This window comes from Paecilomyces variotii, assembly GCF_004022145.1.
Source record: "Paecilomyces variotii strain CBS 101075 chromosome Unknown C8Q69scaffold_5, whole genome shotgun sequence".
In the NCBI taxonomy this organism is placed as follows: domain Eukaryota; kingdom Fungi; phylum Ascomycota; class Eurotiomycetes; order Eurotiales; family Thermoascaceae; genus Paecilomyces; species Paecilomyces variotii.
Window position 1 is genome coordinate 756785 of NW_021167144.1, and position 18598 is coordinate 775382.

The 18598-nt window shown below is 48.1% G+C and overlaps 7 protein-coding genes across 7 annotated transcripts; 4 read left to right on the forward strand and 3 right to left on the reverse strand.

The window, feature by feature from the left end:
* Positions 1-897: 897 nt before the first annotated feature.
* Positions 898-3293, forward strand: C8Q69DRAFT_259847 (putative flavin-binding monooxygenase). Its single transcript, XM_028626673.1, has 4 exons — positions 898-1533; positions 1590-1600; positions 1665-1914; positions 1970-3293. Exons 1-4 carry the CDS (start codon positions 1210-1212, stop codon positions 3272-3274), a joined length of 1890 nt encoding a protein of 629 aa, XP_028485235.1. The 5' UTR covers positions 898-1209; the 3' UTR covers positions 3275-3293.
* A 401-nt stretch (positions 3294-3694) lies between these two features.
* Positions 3695-6086, reverse strand: C8Q69DRAFT_520478 (HCO3 transporter family-domain-containing protein; the record flags this gene model as incomplete). The annotated part of the gene is made up of 8 exons (XM_028633500.1): positions 5741-6086; positions 5308-5663; positions 5069-5244; positions 4798-5001; positions 4586-4753; positions 4281-4520; positions 4011-4194; positions 3695-3939 (listed from the first exon to the last, which is right to left on the reverse strand). Exons 1-8 carry the CDS (start codon positions 5959-5961, stop codon positions 3695-3697), a joined length of 1794 nt encoding a protein of 597 aa, XP_028485236.1. The 5' UTR covers positions 5962-6086.
* Positions 6087-6508: 422 nt separating this feature from the next.
* C8Q69DRAFT_259904 (SET domain protein) lies at positions 6509-9014 on the forward strand. Its single transcript, XM_028626674.1, has 8 exons — positions 6509-6930; positions 6993-7067; positions 7121-7498; positions 7549-7593; positions 7652-7878; positions 7932-8487; positions 8544-8667; positions 8730-9014. Exons 1-8 carry the CDS (start codon positions 6688-6690, stop codon positions 8972-8974), a joined length of 1893 nt encoding a protein of 630 aa, XP_028485237.1. The 5' UTR covers positions 6509-6687; the 3' UTR covers positions 8975-9014.
* Positions 8938-10736, reverse strand: C8Q69DRAFT_466586 (xenobiotic compound monooxygenase, DszA family). The gene has a single exon (XM_028630568.1). The coding sequence runs from the start codon at positions 10521-10523 to the stop codon at positions 9054-9056; it is 1470 nt and encodes a 489-aa protein (XP_028485238.1). The 5' UTR covers positions 10524-10736; the 3' UTR covers positions 8938-9053.
* Positions 10737-11567: 831 nt separating this feature from the next.
* Positions 11568-13217, reverse strand: C8Q69DRAFT_466588 (oxidoreductase). Its single transcript, XM_028630569.1, has 3 exons — positions 12822-13217; positions 12316-12764; positions 11568-12260 (listed from the first exon to the last, which is right to left on the reverse strand). Exons 1-3 carry the CDS (start codon positions 13112-13114, stop codon positions 11719-11721), a joined length of 1284 nt encoding a protein of 427 aa, XP_028485239.1. The 5' UTR covers positions 13115-13217; the 3' UTR covers positions 11568-11718.
* Positions 13218-14071: 854 nt separating this feature from the next.
* Positions 14072-16312, forward strand: C8Q69DRAFT_466592 (xenobiotic compound monooxygenase, DszA family). The gene is made up of 5 exons (XM_028630570.1): positions 14072-14439; positions 14502-14690; positions 14748-14995; positions 15054-15236; positions 15295-16312. The coding sequence occupies exons 1-5, from the start codon at positions 14326-14328 to the stop codon at positions 16040-16042; spliced, it is 1482 nt and encodes a 493-aa protein (XP_028485240.1). The 5' UTR covers positions 14072-14325; the 3' UTR covers positions 16043-16312.
* A 50-nt stretch (positions 16313-16362) lies between these two features.
* Positions 16363-18525, forward strand: C8Q69DRAFT_466593 (putative methionine permease). Its single transcript, XM_028630571.1, has 3 exons — positions 16363-17882; positions 17931-18331; positions 18383-18525. Exons 1-3 carry the CDS (start codon positions 16794-16796, stop codon positions 18519-18521), a joined length of 1629 nt encoding a protein of 542 aa, XP_028485241.1. The 5' UTR covers positions 16363-16793; the 3' UTR covers positions 18522-18525.
* The last annotated feature ends 73 nt before the right edge of the window (positions 18526-18598 follow it).

An 18598-nucleotide genomic window follows, 5' to 3' on the forward strand; every position in this document is an offset into this window, starting at 1 on the left:
CATCGCACTTCGCCGCGGGGATCGACGCCGGTGTCGGCGGCTGACTCATCCGGTCACGGCTACTCGCGGCCAAAGCAGAAAAAGTCTTTCGATCGAGAAATTGTCCAACTGCTTCATCTCGTCTAGTTGGTTCATTCAGTTATCTAGACTAAGCTCAGTTAACTTAGCGACCACAATGAAATCATCACTGCACTGCTTGGATTCCCGTTTCCCTCGTCGCTCATTGGCCAGTGATGATCATGTCTGACTGCCTGGCCGACAACGGACAATCGCCCTGCTGGACCCAGAGCGAGAATGAAGGAATTCATGCAGGGAACAAGGGGATTGTCCGCTGCTGGATACAGAGTAAGCATCTGGATAAGATCAGCGTCTTGTGGTTGAAGTTCGTTTGGTAGTTACAATGATAGCGATGATGATGATGTGAGATGCAGAGGAACACTTCATCGGACATCCCGGACCAATTGGCAGCAGCAGAATCTCAAGCAAGATCCAGTAATGCTATTTGTGGCCAGATTGCATCTGGTGAGCTGTCATTGCAGTCGACATCGAGCTGTGATAGATAGTCTGCTGCGGGTAGCTTCTTTCACTGAAGCTGCTGATTTAATAACCTGGTTTCAATTTGCCGTTGATAAGCGTCATCCAGAGCTACATCGACAACTGTTCTGCATAGTTAGAGAATAATAATCGAAAGAAAACACAAGCAGTCCAGCACAAGTTGGGTTGGTGCCAAGGAACGGTCACTGAGGTTAGTTAAATGTATGAAGACTGCTTTAACAAAACACCTGGTTGGGGAATACATATGGGAAGTATCATTCCGTCGTCTGATATGTTGACACCATCCCGACGCGCGATGGTGCAACTGATTATCAACATTGATAGAGTCTTGACCCCTCCAAAATGAGGGGCATCGACCAATCTTGACGGCGATACACCCGGCAGGATGTCCTCACGAACAAAATGTGGCAGATTGCGTGCAGCAACTTGTCCGAGGGGTAGATCGATGGTGTTACCACCCCATAGTTAACGGTACGAAAGACGTAACTTATGCCATGTTTTCTATACATACTCGACCCACGGAGACAGCTCCGAAGAGTGAAGTGAAAGCGGGCTCAGTGCAACGATATTAAAATCATCCTTCTATTCCCTCTGTTTGTTTTCTTTTTCTTTTGCTTTTCAAGTCGCATCTTCTTCGTCATCGTCATCTCCATCATGACGCTTGTTCAAGATCTAGCAACAGCAAATATTGAGCCATCGTTGAATGGCAATGGGATAGACCACGTCGTTCCTGCGCCTGCATTATACGATCTGAAAAATGCGCCAGTAACCGAAGTCAAGAGGATCCCTCAAGATTCTACAACAGAAGCTCCTGCAACCAAGCCGCGATTTGAACTTGAAGAACATCCCGTCGACCAGGTCAGAGATATCAAAGTTGGTGTGATTGGAGCTGGGTTGTCGGGCGTATTAGCGGGAGTGCTTCTGCCAGCGAAGCTGCCTGGTTTGGACCTACGAATCTATGACAAGAATCCGGATGTGGTGAGTCCGTTTAATGCTTCGACAATTGCTCGTGGTTCAAAGCTAACGTGTGATAGGGTGGCACTTGGTATGCAGTAATAGTCCTTTGGCAATCGCAATATGTTACTCTAGCTAACAATGACGACGGTCAGGTTCGAAAATACCTATCCCGGCGTCAGATGCGATATTCCCGCCCATGTGTACCAATCAGGATTCGAACCCAACACGCAATGGAGCGAGGAGTTTGCCCAAGGCAAAGAGATCAAGGAATACTGGCAAGGAGTTGCACGAAAGTACGACGTCTACAAGTATTTGAAACTGAACCACCGAGTCGAAAGGGCAGAATGGCTGCCGGACGAGGGTAAGTGGAAAGTTACATTGAAGGATCTGAAGGAGGACAGAGTAAGCAGCACGTTGGCTAGTGGTTGTTGGTCTCCTCATCTGACGTGACTTGCAGGTGTATGAGGAGCTGCTGGATATCCTGATCGGAGCTATCGGCCATTTCAACGCCTGGAAGCTCCCGGACTATGAAGGAAGAGATCAATTCAAAGGAACGATCTTCCACTCTTCTAATTGGAACCACGACGTCGATCTCACCGGCAAGCGCATTGCCCTCATAGGAAATGGAGCATCAGGACTCCAGGTTCTCCCCTCGATCCAGCCCATTGCAGGTCATGTTGACCACTATGCTCGGAACCGAACATGGGTGGTGGACTCGTTTGCCTCGACAGGTGTTCGCAGGCTCGAGCCGAATCTCTTCTCGAAAGAGCAACTGGAGTCTTTCAAGGATCCAGAAAAGTACCTGGAGTATCGACGAAGCGTCGAGAAGGGCTACTTCCAGAGATTCAGTGTCATCTTCAAAGACTCTCCCGAGAACAAGGAATTGCGCTCAAAATGGAGCAAGATGATGCTAGATCGGGTGGTTGATAAGCCTGAGCTATCAGACAAGATCATCCCTGACTTTCCACCAAACTGTCGCCGACCGACTCCCGGTCCGGGATATCTGGAAGCATTGACCAAGGAGAACGTCAATTTCATCCAGACGCCTATCCAGCGCTTCACAGAAAAGGGAATCGTAACCAACGACGGCATCGAGCGGGAAGTCGACGTTATCATCTGCGCTACTGGTGCAAACGTCGACTTTGCTCCTCCGTTCTCTCTCATCGCCAACGGCATTGATCTGAAGACGGCATGGAAACCAGAAGGCCACTTCGGATTTCCATACACTTATCTCGGTCTCGCAACTCCCGGCTTCCCTAACTTGCTCTGGATCGGAGGCCCTGCTTCCTCTGGTTACAGCGGCTCTGTCCCAAACAACGTCGAAAACCAGATTACCTACCTCGCCAAAGTCATCCGCAAATTCCGCAGCCAAGGAATCAAGAGCCTGGCGCCATCGAAACAAGCCACGGACGACTACGTTGAGTACAGCGATCGGTTCTACCCTCGCACGGTCTGGACCGCCAACGATGACTCTTCCGAAGGAAACAAGAACTGCAGTTCGTGGTATAACGGTGGACGACCGGGTGGTCGCGTACATGGTATCTTCCCTGGAAGTGCAAGTCATGCCAACTATGTTCGGCGGGATCCCAGATGGGAAGATTTCGAGTACACGTATCTTAACCCTAGCGGGAATCGGTTTGCTTACTTTGGAAATGGGTGGACGAAGAGAGAGTTGGATCCCGAGGCGGAACTCACGCCCCATCTTACACTTCCTGAGAAGATTGATCTGAGATCATATATGGAGGGTTGGTGGGATGTATGAGTGGTCTGCGATAAGTTTACGAGTAAAGACAGATTATCTTATATGGAGAATATCAAATATTTCTTATATATAGGTAGCATGTATGTAGCATGTGCGATGAACCTCCCGACTTCCTCTTCTATCACATACCCCTTACAAGAAAACTTGGCAATAGTTTATAGATGGGTTGGTAAATATGCCCATTGCTTATGGAATACTAAGACTCGCTGACTCGACCAACAACGCCAAATAGTATGATTTAACTCTCTAGTACCGTATCTACTGCAGAGATATATTCCCTGCCTTTAGTCTCTGGTGAAGTACAGTAATTGACTGCCAGATGCGGGAGCTAAAATTCATAAATAATCATTGCATCGTACTACTAACTCAAGTACTTCTGCACTTACTATGGTGTACTCCGACTTAGATGTAATTCTAGCTTTATCGATGGATACTACCAAACCTCTGCCTATCTACGCCATGTTTCCGCTCAGAATACTGGCGCTCCAATCCAACATGCTCCGGTCTCGCCCTCCCGGGAAATCTCGGCTCGCCTCCGAGACTTTCAAGGACGCATTTATTATTAGCAGTCAAGTCATCCATGACGTTGAGTTCGTGCTGGTTGAACCATTTCGGAATCACATATACCCGGAAGGGAATCAATGCGATAATCAAAATAGGGAAACCTGATACTCTAGGTATTAATAGTGTTCCTGGAAGAATATATGTCATGGAAGAAATATTGTCAAGTACTGACCAATTGCAGCGATGGTTTGAGAAATGGCAACACAGGCAGCGACGTCTATCGCTTGACATGCGACCCATAGCAAGACTTTCCGCTTTCGCACGGTAAGTAGCGGTTCATCTCGTTGGATGAATCGGTTTTCTCTCAGGACGAATAGAATTTTTAATAGAATCCCGTTCGTTTCAATCGATCCCCACTATATCATCATGCACGTTTGTTTTAGCAATCGTATAACGAGAAACATCTGGGAATGAGAGAGTCCTGGCCCCGTTATCTACGTACCCCGACAATGAAGAATACACCTGCAAAAACAGCGGATGGCATCGTATGCAAGACTATCAGAAGTGGTCCAGTCATGGTACCGATGATAGCTAAAGCCATGAAGAAATGCGATATACGTTGCTCAACTACCGCAGTGGCTTTGACTACTGGTCGGCGGATCTCGGATCCTTCTCCTTCTTCAGTCGAGATGATCTGGACATCCGTCTCGTACACCGTGAGCGAGTCAGTATGTACGGGCGCCTGGAGCGTTTGTCAGTTTGTATATATATCTTGGAAACTCGTTGCTGTTGACGTCTTTGACATACTTGTGGAACTAAACCATTGGGCATCGGGATACCGATGATGCCGGCTACAAAGGTCGTGCATCCCAATAAGAAGAAATCCCAATGAAAACCTGCTGGTTTCTTCAGTGGGTATTGGCGTGCTTGGGCAGTTAAGCTGCTGACGTTCTGTGTGGTGTCAGCACAAGAAGTCTCCGTAGTATGTACTCAATGGCTTCGAGACAAGGTAGAGTTACATGGTCATAGTAGAAAAGAAGCATAATCAGGAATCCGAAGGGCAATGCAGCAAAGACCCATTTGGCATCCAAATGCCAGAAATGGATTAACCAGCCTCGATCCTGCGATGGATAGAAGGCGCGAGAGACTGGCACCATAGAGATGTTCGCGGTTTGCAAACGACCGGGGAAATGTGCGAATCCGACCCAGAAGAGAGTTCCGATCTATACTTAGGTGTTGTGAGTTGAAGCCGTATTCCAAATCATGGCATTGTCGAAAAAGAGAACGTACCACATATGCGTAATCTGCCAGGAGCCCTCTGAGAGATGGTTTCCACATGGTACTGGATCCTAGCTTCTCCAGTCCATAGATGGTTCCGAAATACAAGATGGCAATCATGCAACTCAAGTATCCGGCATTACTGCCCCTCGCATCGAACTCGCTAGTTAATTCTTCGACGCCTTTGACTGTATATAATCCAGTTAAGCTGATATCTGCAAAAAAAATATTTTCCGACTGGTCTTACTTACTGCAGTAGATTATACCCACGTACATGCCAAACGCTTCACTGGAGAAATCCGTCACATAGCGCATATAGTCACAAAGATTACACAATGAGACAATCCAGTGGAAGATTGCAGCCCAGATGCCCGTCCATGCCATGAAGCTGGGGTAAATAGAAGGCTCGTACTGTACAATGATCTCATAGATGGTATAATTGAACAGCGATATCAAACCGGTTATACCGACAATAGTCAAAGGCTGCGCTCCGAGAAGACTGAAAACGACAGCAGCGAGCGCGGATGAGAACAATGCTTCGTTAATGCCGAAGAACCCTCCTGTGCGACGGTCCATATCGAGGGTATAAGCGATGGCTGGGAGGATGCTGGAGTTGGGAAGTGAGCATTCCACGCTCTCCGCGGACATACAGAACCAATTGTAATGGTTAGGAAGGTCACGTACTTCACAAAATACATCCGGACCGTACTGGCAATCGTTCGGTAGGTGAGTGCATCCGTGATATCGCTCCAGTAATATGGTAAGCGCCTTCTCACATCATGATACATGCCTCGACCTATACAAAGCCACCGTATTCCTCTCCATCCATCCAGTCCCTCGTAGCCATAAGCTCTTTTGGGCTTGTCCCTTTGGGAGCGGGCTGAACTGTTCGAAGGGGACGTCATTGTTGACCAAGCGTCAGATCTCAACTACTGCTCTGGCATCGGATAATAGAATCGAAGACGACACAGAGACGAGATGGAAGTGGCGTGCAGAATGGTCTGCAGTGGACTTGATATTGTGACTGTCCTCTGGATATAGGTAGGCTAGGTTGAGGGGAACGACTTTTTTTTATAGTCCTAATATGGAGCCAACTCGCTTGTCATTCTCTCTGGCCTCTCATTAGGCAAAATTAATACGGAACCAAGTCCCGGGTCCGTAGGTACGTGCACTACAATAGGAATATGGACTCTATAGAGCTGGATTCAATTGTGGTTTCAAGATCCCGATTCAATCATTCCCTTTGCTCGCGTGGCTGATATAAAAGGAGTCACTGGTGTAAACACTACCACAACGGATTGAAATCATTGACACATCTTCAAAGGCAGAGTTGCTTGGATCGAAGAGACTGAAGATGAATCTCCATCCTGTTCTGCCCGGGCAGAAGATGACTAACTATCTCCATATCCGGGATGGAGATAGCTTGGCGCATTTGCCATCAACACAAGGAGGATCTTGGCATCAGTAACATCATTCACTCTCGAAAGAGGGCTCTTCGGCCCAAGGGAAATTGAGAGTTAGTTCGTTTGGCTCGTAGCTATGCGCAGTGAATGCAGAAGTGGTGGTCATCGACACAAGATAGGCCCATATCAACCGGTTAAGTAATACAGTCGTTCTGTCTGTATCATACAATGACCGCTATGGCGACCTCAGTGCCGACATGCAGACCCCCATCTGACGGAGAGCCATCTCGTGGTCCAACGTTGTTAGATCTCCTCAAAGAAGAGATTTCTGCCCAAATTAGCGCGCCAGCTTCGGAACTTGACTCGCGAGATGGGCCATACTTACGAATTGAAGGCGTACTCTGCGGTTCACTGGACGACGTGCGCGAAAATGGGTTATCTGTTAACCAAAACGACCAGCGGCTGGTCCTGGTAAGGACTGCAGCTAATTTGGGATGGGCCTGTCTAATAGTGATTGCTAATATGAAGTCCAGGGATATCTCGCTTTCAAAAATGGAGAATTGATCCGCAATCCCATCCCCAAAGCATCGGTCCTGTTGGATTCCCAAGTAAGAAGGTTCTAAATATTCAAATGATCTCAGGCTGACAATTGCTCTATAAGTGTCAGGTAGCGGAAGGAGAGGGTAAAGACAGACCGAATTGGAATCCACTGTCAACACCAGACTCCGGGCAAAGTGATGGTGGAGAGGGCTGCAAGAGGCGCAAAGTAGTTGGTGGCCTCCGGTTACAGAATCAAGGGAGTAACTCTGCGAGTGTCTCGGATGACGCAGCATCGGATTCTGGTTCTGGACATGAGCGCGGTGATGCCAGTGAAAACATATCTGTACGTCAGGTACTCAGTGATGTGACTCGCTTTCCTCTGCGGAAGCACAAGCGCAAGGTCGCTGGACCGGTGTTAGAACCAACCTCGGTGGATAGGCTCATAGCTGGAATATGGCGTCAGGTGCATTCGTCTGTACAGCTAAGTAGGCCTACGCTGGTATGTACACCCTGGAAAAAAGGCGATATTTCACCTCTAACACAGAGCAGCAGCAAAACACGGTTATTCGTTCTTATGGCTCATTGAGTAGTGAGGTCAGTTATCATCTGGTTCTTGATGGATACAGATTCAGGCTCAGCAGTTCATTTATAGGACTTTCGAGAAGTCAGTAAGACGTGTTTGAGATACTATAATCAGAGCCAATCGTCCCGTGCGCTGGAAATGGTCGCACAGGCATATTGGGTTGAATGCTACGAAGGACGCATAGCTGCTGTGAGGACTGAAAACGAGGGATACTCGGCTACAGATGCTCACATGGCCGTCCTAGCAGAAGCCTGCGCTGCTCTTGGATGGAAGGAGAAGGACCTGAGAAATCGATTGTTCGTCTCATGATCAATGAGGACATGTCTGGGATGCTGACATGTCATATCAGAGCTATCTGGCGTGGCTATAAGGAGATCAAGGATGCCGGAGGATGGGCCTGTCTCATCTTTGCCAGCGCAGGTGTTTACCGCTTCTGCAAATACCGAAAAGGACATGATGAAGGCCTCTGGCCAAAGCTACAGAGTGTCCGGCACAGCGTCGAAGTTGCCGCCGACACTCTACATCCCGAGTGGCGGAACCTGGTCGATCTTATAGGACAAGAATCTCCTCGGAGGTATCATGGGAATCCACATCAATGGGTGACTATACGTTCCAAGCCTGCGATACCTATCGAGTTGACCTACAGCCATTTGCCGAATGGTTTCGATTATACGTTTATAGACGAGTGTATTCTGGACCGCAGTGCCTTCGGTGATGAAGATCCTCGTCGAATGCTCGGAGTAGACTCCGATACATGTCATATTTGCAAGCAACTGCAGTCGGATGATGTCCGTTTGAACCGTTGTTCTTGCTATCCTTCTCTGTTTGGGGCTCCTAAAAGCCCTGTGCCGGTGCAGATTTTTCATACGTCCACTGGAAAGAATAATGGCATCATTGCCCGTTGCGTAAGGATCCAAGCTGTCTCCATTGCTGACGATATCTCGACTAACGGTGATATTAGAATTTCGAAAGAGGAACGGCTATTGGAGAGTTTGTGGGACTTGTCACCAAGGGAGTGCAAGGTATGGATGTCATGGTTGGAGGTTCCCGTGAGAATACCTTCCAGATCTTCCAGGGTAAAATGGGTTCGTAAACTATTTATAAATGGATCCTATTCTGACAGTCCACTAATATAATATACTTGCAGGCAACTTTACGCGATTCATAAATCATTCATGCTATCCTAATTGCCAGTTCCAGAAATTCTACTGGCGCGGCATTGAACGCATTATTGTTGTCTCCCGTGGTATAATAATGGGCTCTGAAATCACAGTCGACTACTCAGACCATTATTGGAAACAACTGGATAAGGTATGTCTTTGTGGCGAGCCATGCTGCCGGTTCTCGAACAGACAGGGACAGGAGTCGCGTATAAGGAGGAAAGATACATAGATGAAGCCGAGTCTTGGAATAATTCATCTTAATCCTCTAGACCGGTAGAGTTCACAACCGAGACGACCTTTCAAACGTTCTAATTCTCTTTCTGGAGCACATATTTTGGCGCCTCCTCCCCTTCCTTCCAGAAATACTGCGCCCCTGGATGCGTATCCGGCAACCTATTCTGCCCTGCTTTACCATATACATTCTCGCGGAACGTACCTCCCTTCACTGTATAATCATCCCAGAACAGCCCTCTCTTCCGCAATTCAGGTAGCAGATACGTGATGATATCCTCAAACGTCTCTGGGATACTAGCAGCGCTGAAATTGAAACCGTCCACATCGGCTACTTCAACCCATTTCTCCAGCTGATCTGCCACTGTCTTTGCGCTGCCGATGATCTTGGGACCGTTACCGCCGAGCTTCAGGTACTCTGCGATGGTCTTCTTGTCCCATTTCTTGCCTTCAGTTCCCGGAACTGTGCTAGCCCAGTGGTTGACCATGCTGCGGATCGCGGGCTGCTCGACGAAACGGAAGTCTTGGTCTTCGGGATATTTGCTAAGATCGTAACCTGACCAGCCACCAAAGAGGGCCAGGGCACCTTCTTCGTCTCCATATGAAGCAATCTCTTCGAACTTGGCTTGTGCGGCTTCGTCCGTCTCCGCGACGATAGCCAGAACACCAGCGATGATCTTGATACTGGACGGATCGCGCCCAGCCTCCGCTGCCTGCTTGCGAATCGAGTCGACAGAGGGTCTCACGAGCTCGGGCGCATGGCCATTCAGGAAGATAGCCTCCGCATGCTTCGCAGCAAACGCCTTTCCAGCCGTAGACGTCCCCGCTTGAAGCAACAACGGCGTCCGCTGAGGCGAAGGCTCAACGAGATGCGGTCCTGGAATCTTGAAGTACTTCCCTTCATGATTAATCTGGCGCACCGCATGAGGATCCGCATATCTCTTCTCGCTCTTCTCCACAGCTCCGTCCCTCCAAGACCCCTCCCACAACTTATACGTCACATTCAGATACTCATCTGCGATTCTATACCGCTCATCATGCTCAATCTGAGTGTCCAGTCCAAAATTCCTCGCCGCTGAATCCAGATACGACGTAACGATATTCCACCCCACGCGGCCACCGCTCAAGTGGTCAACGGTCGAGAAGCGACGCGCCAGCGCATACGGCGAATCATACGTCGTCGATGCAGTAATTCCAAATCCAATGCTCTGCGTCGCGGCCGCCAGGGCCGAGACGCTATAAAGCGGATCAATTATAGGGAATTGCGTCCCGCCAGGAATCGTAGGATCAAGATTCGCAGGTCCCTTGTATACGTCGTAGCCGCCTAGGACATCTGCGAAGAAAATAGCGTGGAACTTCGCGGCTTCGAGCTTCTGCGCGATTGAGATCCAGTGCTGGATCGAGTTGTAGGAACTGCCTTTATCTTTGGGGTAGCGGTATAGACCCGGGTTAAGGTGTGTGGGAGCTTGCATCGTGAAAGCATTCACGATGAGCTGCTTCTTAGCTGGTGATGAGGATGAGGATGAGGATGAGGATGAGGATGCCATTGTGAAGGGTATAATATTGTTTTGCTTATTTCTCAGTTGAATTGTCCCGGGTTCAATTGAAGAAAATACAAGAGAAAATGGAAATGGGAGCGATGGCCGGACCCTCCTTGGAAGCCACGAAAGAGAAAAGAGAAAAGTCTAACAAGTTCCTCGTTCTGCTTTCCCTTTCTTTTTTCTTTGCGAAGTAAGATCCAGAGTACTTCTTCCCAGAAGCCCCTCCCCTCCGTCCACCCCTCCTTCGTGTCCCTTGTGCCCCTCACCCTACGCCTGGGAACTGGAACTGGAACTATACTATGACCAGAAAAGGAAACAGATGCGCCGGAGAACTATACTAGGCCTCTCCATAATAATAATCACAGCCACAATTTCCTCAAGGCCGTTTTCTCTCCGTACAGGTACAGTACATACCATACAAAAAACAAATCCTCCACCGCGGACATATTCCGACACGAAAAACCAAAATAGGTAAGGGACACGCGAAAGAAGATTATTCTACAGAGGAATTACAGATAGGAACGGTTCGAGGTGTCAATGCGTTGCTTCCGTGATAGGTTGGACATTGATAAAGCAAATACCGGGGTGCTATTGCGTCAGTGAACCCCGGAATCTCCTAACCATACATGAGCACTCTATGCAGTAACTAGTTAATGTTACCTACGGAGCTTCTAGACTAACTTTTATATAATTGATAATTACAAGCTGTTTACTAATTAAGTGACTACTTTGAGGCGCGGAAGATGCCCGTGCGTAATGTTGCAAAAGGGGCTATTTTGAGGTGAAGTGAGGTATCATTGGTCTAGTCGTAGTATGTATTGTTGCACGGTGTCTAGATTCATCTAATGTTGATCGAAGATTAATCCGATTGATGATAAATACAAAATCTTGAGATCAGACGACCTTTCATCGGAGATTAAGCAACGTTGGCGGTGGTGCAGTATCCGATTTCGGTGAGGAATTGTTTTGCAGGTCCAATCTACATGAGTTCAACTATGGAAATTTACGTGGAACATGTCTGGAATTAACGTTATTATACATCAGCACGAAGATTGCTAATGTATAGGTAAGACCACCGAAGTCAAATTATTCTATAGACATTTTAGTATCCATAGTCTATGGGTGTCATGTTTATAATCTAAATCAGACCGTGGCCGCCATATGTGTAAATGTCGTCTTCTTCTGGAATGGAAAATCCCAGTCACGCCTGTGAGTCAAGTCCAACAACAATCCTCTTCCCGGAAACGGAACCCTCTCGAAGAATATCCAGCGCGTCATTGATACCTGCAAGTCCACCCTTTGCGTGAACGACCTCTGGCAGTTTGATGCTATCTGTCTGTAAAAGGCCTTCGAGCCATGTGACCATGCTCTCACCCACAGCGGGAGAGGTATGGAAGAGCTTGATCGGCACAGTGTGGTAGTGAATCCGTGGATCTTGTTCCTTGGGAATGCCAGTCAATCCAAGAAGATGCGCCTGTGGACCGTCGTCTTCGCTACGGAATAGAGCATTCTGTAGCAGTGCCGCTGTGTCCTTGCCCACTATGTCGAGGCCAAAGCGTAGCTTACCACCCGTGACACCCCGAATGATTTCCACGGCACGTTCAGTATTGTGTCGGTCTACTAGTAAATCTGCTCCGGCATCGAGGAGTTTCGCCCCGTGGCGCGCAACGTCTGCAACGCATATCACTTTAAGGCCGCACAGTTTTGCGAGTTGTAGAGTGATATAACCAGTTGTAGTTGATGCTGTTATCTGTCAGTAGACTTTTCTATGCCAGTTTGCTAAGTTATAATGTCTCACCTCCCCAAATTGCCAGCCAATCACCGCGTTGAATCCGCTCTGATTCAGGCGCAGATGAAAAGCACTCTTTTCTGATATCCTCTGGAATGACGTTGATATTGGCGTCCTTCAGGACCTTGGGGAGATTCGGGCCTTTCGCACTTCCGGGAATAGTAGAGAAATCCAGGCCGAATGATACTCCCAAGGCCAAAGTCGAGGCCACAAATGCCACTCCCAAAGATGCTGCCGCGTTTATCGACGTCGTCGAAGGTATCCGTGCTGCGTTGTAATGTGTTGCTACCGCATATTCCTGGAATGCGGCTTTCCGGATGTCTCTGTAGTCGGTCGATGGAACAAGGACGATATCTCCCACACGAACGCGCGAACTCTCATTGGATACCTGTACGACCACGCCAGCGAAGTCGCGGCCGTTGATCCAGGGCAAGGCGGGGATCCCGAAATTGAAAGCCCTATTGCTCGTTGCTCAGTGAGAATTCTTCAAAAGAAGTGCCGGCGAGTATACATACGGCCCCTTCCAGTCGATCGGGTTCAACCCAACTGCAACTACCTTCACCAGAATCTCTCCATTGTGTATTAATGAGGGAATAGCGTGGTCCTCGATCAATTTATACTTTTCTCGAGCAGCGTGAAGTAAAAGAACATTTTGTTTGCTCGTCTGCAATTTGGCGTCGATGGGACTGTTCGATCTTGTAGTATCTGTGCTGTCGCCTTGGCCTTCCACGAATATATGTCTATGGAATAGGACCTGCCCGTTCCCCTCGACTTCCTTGCACTGCAGGAAGGTTGATGTCGTCGACATTGTACCTGCTGCTATCAATGGTCTGCGCAATGTACACCACCAAAGAGAAGAGGTATCGGCGCGCTTTGAAGAGAAGGAAAATACTGTATTATACGAGATAATAGAATCTGCAAAGTAATCCGGGTCTCAGGAACCAGCCCGAAATCCCACGCTTATCGGGATTATTCGCCATTGATTACGGATCTGAGGCACAGCAGGGCATTACAAAACCCGAACCGTGCTTCGCCGGAGATGATTGGGCTTGAGAGGAGACGATTCAAGTGGAAACTCAGAATACGGCATGTTTTGGTACTTCGTGTTAGTATATCGGATTCGCAGCTGATGGTTGATATGCTCATGGCGGGGTCGTATGGCGTGATAGATCGATGTCATTGGAGGGGTAGCATGAAGAAACAGGAGGGGAATAGAAGAGTATCGAGCGGTTCAGTCGCTGTGTTACGCATTCCAACGCTCTTTTATCATCTTCAGTTGCTTGGGTTCTTCAGGGGTAGCGATCGTTCTTTCCAGACAGGACACTGGGTTATTACGGCGTAACAGGGGATACATTTGTCGCAGAATCCATTTTCATTTGCGACTCTACTCCAGACGCATCGATGTAACCAAGGGGGGCTGGTGGATGGACAACGTTGATTATCGTTGCCCGTTTAGCCACAGGATGCTGATGTGATTGCGGGTTCGGATGACGGGAGATTTTAACATTCTCTCTCTCTCTCTCTCTCTCTCGCCTGAGCTTCCCTTCCCGTTGCCGACAACTTCATGGGTAATAAGCGAGCGCCGTTAGAAATCAAAAATCTTAGGAATCATTGCATTTCCCTTTATCTACATTACAGGGGTCCAATACCCTGCTTATAGCGTAATAATATGCGCCAATGGTGCGGATGTCACCCCGCAGCAGATATTGTAAAATTGGCTTGTATTATTTTGCGCCTCTTAACAACCAGACTACGGCTAAAGATACCAGTATGGTATTGTAGTGTTATCACGAAATACTCGGGCATATGTTTTGCATGCATAGAAGATGTATCTCTTAATAGGTCTTAGTGCGAGACTCGTGCTACGTTTGGGTCGCATACTTGAACAGAGTGAAGTCGTCTGTTTCCGGCACACGCTTCTTTTGTAAATATATCTACTTCACAGTTGGCCTAAAAAGAAGTCTCTCGATAAAACAGTGACTTCTATATTCGAACTCTGAGAAGGCTAATCAAATCACCATGGGTTCAGTAGGCGATGCGAACTATGAGAATGGGGCTGGGGGACAGAAGCAGATCCTTCTAAATGCCTTTGATATGTCCACGGTGGGACACTTATCACCAGGCCAGTGGAAAGTAGGCAAAAATCAACGATTGGGATCCAAGCTAGCGACATTATGTTGACCACTGCTTCATAGGATCCGGATGATAGATCAGCCACGAAACGAAAGCTGGACTACTGGGTTAATTTGGCCAAAGTGTTAGAGAAAGGAGATATCAATGCTTTGTTTCTGGCTGACACCTACGGTGGCTATGACACATATGAAGATTCGCTGGACAATTGTATCCGAAGAGCTGCGCAATGGCCAGTCACGGACCCTACAATTGTAAGACCCTTCTTGTCCCATCTATTTTTCTGTCGTCTAATTATCTGTTGTGTATAGCCGATCAGTGCCATGGCTGCAGTGACCAAGAACTTGGCTTTCGGGATTACTGCCTCAACATCCTTCGAACCTCCGTTTCTTCTGGCGAAGAGATTCTCCACACTCGACCATCTGACAAATGGCCGAATTGGTTGGAATATTGTGACATCCTGGAAGAAAGGGGCGTTTAAGGCTATTGGACTGGACGAACCGATCGAGCATGACCGTCGTTATGCTCAAGCAGATGAGTATCTGCGTCTAACATACAAGTATATTACTCCACCCATATATTCGTATGATATATACTAAATTTGCATAAACGTTTAGACTATGGGAAGGCTCATGGGCAGATGACGCAGTCGTTGCTGATGCGGAGAATGATACCTATGTTGATCCGGACAAGGTCAGAGTGATTGACCACAAGGGAGAATTCTACAACCTTGAAAGTAGACATATCGTCGATCCTAGCCCTCAGAGGACGCCGTTCCTCTTCCAAGCTGGAACATCACCGTAAGTAACGCTCCCCATATCTATCCCGCTTGCCACGGATGCTAAATTGATTTTGCAGAGCCGGGTCCCAGTTTGGTGCAACTCATGCGGAGGCTATCTTTGTTTCCGCGCACAGCCCTTCTGTCTTGAAGCCCAGGGTTGCAAAGATTCGGGAATTGGCACAGGCGGCCGGTCGTGATCCTCAATCCATCAACTTCTTTGCTACCTTTACCCCGATTATTGGCCGGACAGAAGAAGAGGCAAAAGCAAAGTTTGAAAGAGCGAAGCGCTACGCTTCCCCTATCGGGGGGCTCGTTCTCTTCTCTGGCTGGACGGGAATAGACATCTCCAAGATCCCGCTGGATGAGGAGATAGACCCCGAAAAGCATTCTCTAGAGAAGCACAAGGTTACGTCGATCGCAGAAACTCTCACTGCCAGAACTCCAGAGCTACCCTCCCTGACACCTCGCTTGGTCGCTGAAGTTGCGTCCATCGGTGGGTTAGGACCTGTAGCTGTTGGTACTCCAGCCCAGGTGGCAGACGAGCTCCAACGTTGGATCCGGGAGGCTGATATCGACGGATTCAACCTTGGTTATGTTACAACGCCTGGAACCTTTGAAGACGTCGTCGATTTGCTCGTACCCGAGCTTCGCAGTCGCGGCGTCTACCCTCCAAAGAGGGATGAGCAAGATCCACCACTGACTGCCCGGGAGAAGGTGTACGGAAAAGGTCAAAATAGGCTGCGTGACGATCATGTGGGCAGTCACTACAAATATCCAGTATATAAGACCGACCCTCCCTTCATTAAAGAGGCTCCTTCGCAGTGAATATAGCTGCCTGTCTGTCCTTGATCAGATTAGCATTATTGACACGGGGATCTAAAGTCAGACGATAGACGCCGTTATTCAAGAGCGGCCGTCCTCGTGGTCTGGTATTTCGAACCCCGAGATAATTTCAGGAACCAGTCCATATAACACGAATAAAAGGATAAATTCATTATGATTCATCCAATCAGTTCCCTGTTAATTCACTCGTTCGTTAACCAACTAACTAGTTAGTTAGCCAACTAGCTATTTTTACATAAGCATAAGACAGGCCGCGTCTCTTTCGCGTTCTAGTTAACTATTTAGTATGAGACTATGAGCTAAGTAGTTTGATGCTAATTTATCTTCAACGTTCTGGAATGCGATGATAAGACAATATGAGTTATACAGGCCGCAAAAAGGCTTATTCCTGCTGCATATTTCGGCATAAGCTTATCATGCCCAGTTGTTTCGGTCAGCTCAGATCATGTACTCCAATCACTGGGTCTTACATCAATGTAGGGATGAATGGCGTGCGATCGGACAACAGTGCCAACCCTGTGTTTCTCTCTATTTCAGACGCCATGTTTACAAATACACTACAGCAATGGGCATCTTGCTACCTGTGCCGTAGATACTCAATTTTATCTCTCTCAGACACTCCCGACATATCGAGACCCCTTTCACAGTCTAATATTGCTATGCCTTAATCTGGATCGGCACCTTCATCTGGTTAGCCACTACGAAGCTCAATAACAGTTACAGGACCGAAACAATGGATGACGCGGAGACTCTGACGGAGGCTCTTCTGCCAGCATCTCAGGACTATCAGACATTCAGCACAGAGAGACCGTCGCAAGAAGAAGCAGAAGACCTTCGAGCCATCGAGCATGACACGCTACCAGAGACGGCCACCTACGGCAGGAATCTCAACTGGTCCAGTGCCTACATCCTCGTCATATCCAGAGTCATAGGGAGCGGGATATTTGCGACCCCAGGAGCGATACTGAAGTCGGCGGGAAGCACCGGTTTGGCACTGGTATTATGGGTCGTCGGTGCTATTTTATCAGCATGCGGTCTCGCGGTCTCCCTTGAATATGGATGCATGCTGCCTCGGTCCGGTGGAGATAAGGTCTATCTCGAGTTTACCTATCGACATCCTAGGTTCCTCGCCTCAACCCTGATAGCCGCACAAGCAGTGCTTCTAGGCTTCACAGCCAGCAACTGCATTGTATTTTCCAAGTACATATGGTTTGCGCTCAATGTGCAGCCAACGGAGTTCCAAAATAAAGTCTTGGCTGCCGGCCTATTAACGATTATAACGTTCGTGCACGCCCGATTTCTGAAGACAGGCATTTGGATCCAGAATATGCTAGGGTGGATCAAGGTCTTCCTAGTTGCCATAATGGCAATCACTGGCCTGTTCGTGATTACATTTCATCATCAAAAGGATACCGATATTGGGTCTTCTTCCACGGCTGCTGCGACGGCCTTGCTTTCCTGGGATGAACTCTGGAGAGATACTAACTGGAGCTGGGGAACCATCTCCACATCCCTCTTCAAGGTCTTCTACTCATATGCTGGCCTGAGTAACGTCAATAATGTCTTGAATGAAGTCAAGAACCCGGTTCGCACTCTAAAGACTGTCGGTCCGGCTGCTCTTATCACGGCGTGTGGCCTCTATCTTCTGGCCAATGTATCTTACTTTCTCGTGGTTCCGATCCAAGAGATCAAAGAGAGCGGGGAATTGGTCGCAGCCCTATTTTTTGAACGGGCCTTTGGACCTCATTTGGGCAGAACGATCCTCCCTTTAGCCATCGCAATTTCAGCAGCTGGAAATGTGATGGTGGTCACATTCACTCTTGTAAGTGGCCTATGTCTGCGATTTCAGCTGGACTCTGACAATGTATAGGCACGAGTGAACCAAGAAGTGGCCCGCCAAGGCTTCCTACCTTTTGCCAGGACGCTATCCTCCTCTCGCCCTTATAACTCTCCCCTGGGTGGTCTTATCGTACACTATATCCCATCTATATTGGTGATAACTCTTCCACCGCAAGGTGATGTCTATAATTTCATTCTTGACGTGGAAGGCTATCCCGGCCAGTTCTTTGCGTTGGCGATTACAGTTGGTCTTCTGCTTTTACGTTATCGACGTCCTGATCTCGAAAGACCGTTTAAAGCCTGGCTACCTGCTGTGTGGCTAAGGATTATTGTATGCCTAGCTTTGTTGGCAGCACCATTCTTCCCGCCTCCGGGCTGGAAAGGGGACGTGGATTTCTTCTATGCTACTTATGCCGTAGTTGGCGTGGGAATGTATGTCATCACTTCAATTTCTCATATCTTTGCTCAAGCTGACTTAAACAGAATCCTTTTCGCTGTAATCTACTGGTATGTATGGACGGTTTTGCTACCTAGATGGAGAGGATATACTTTGGAAGAGGAGGTTGAAGTTCTGGAGGATGGGACCAGCATTACGAAGCTCGTCCATTATTATAAATCATAGACTATAAATGATCAGTAGGATAGCTATCAATAGAGCGTCATAGTTTCCCAAGGATGATAATTATACCGAGTGTGACA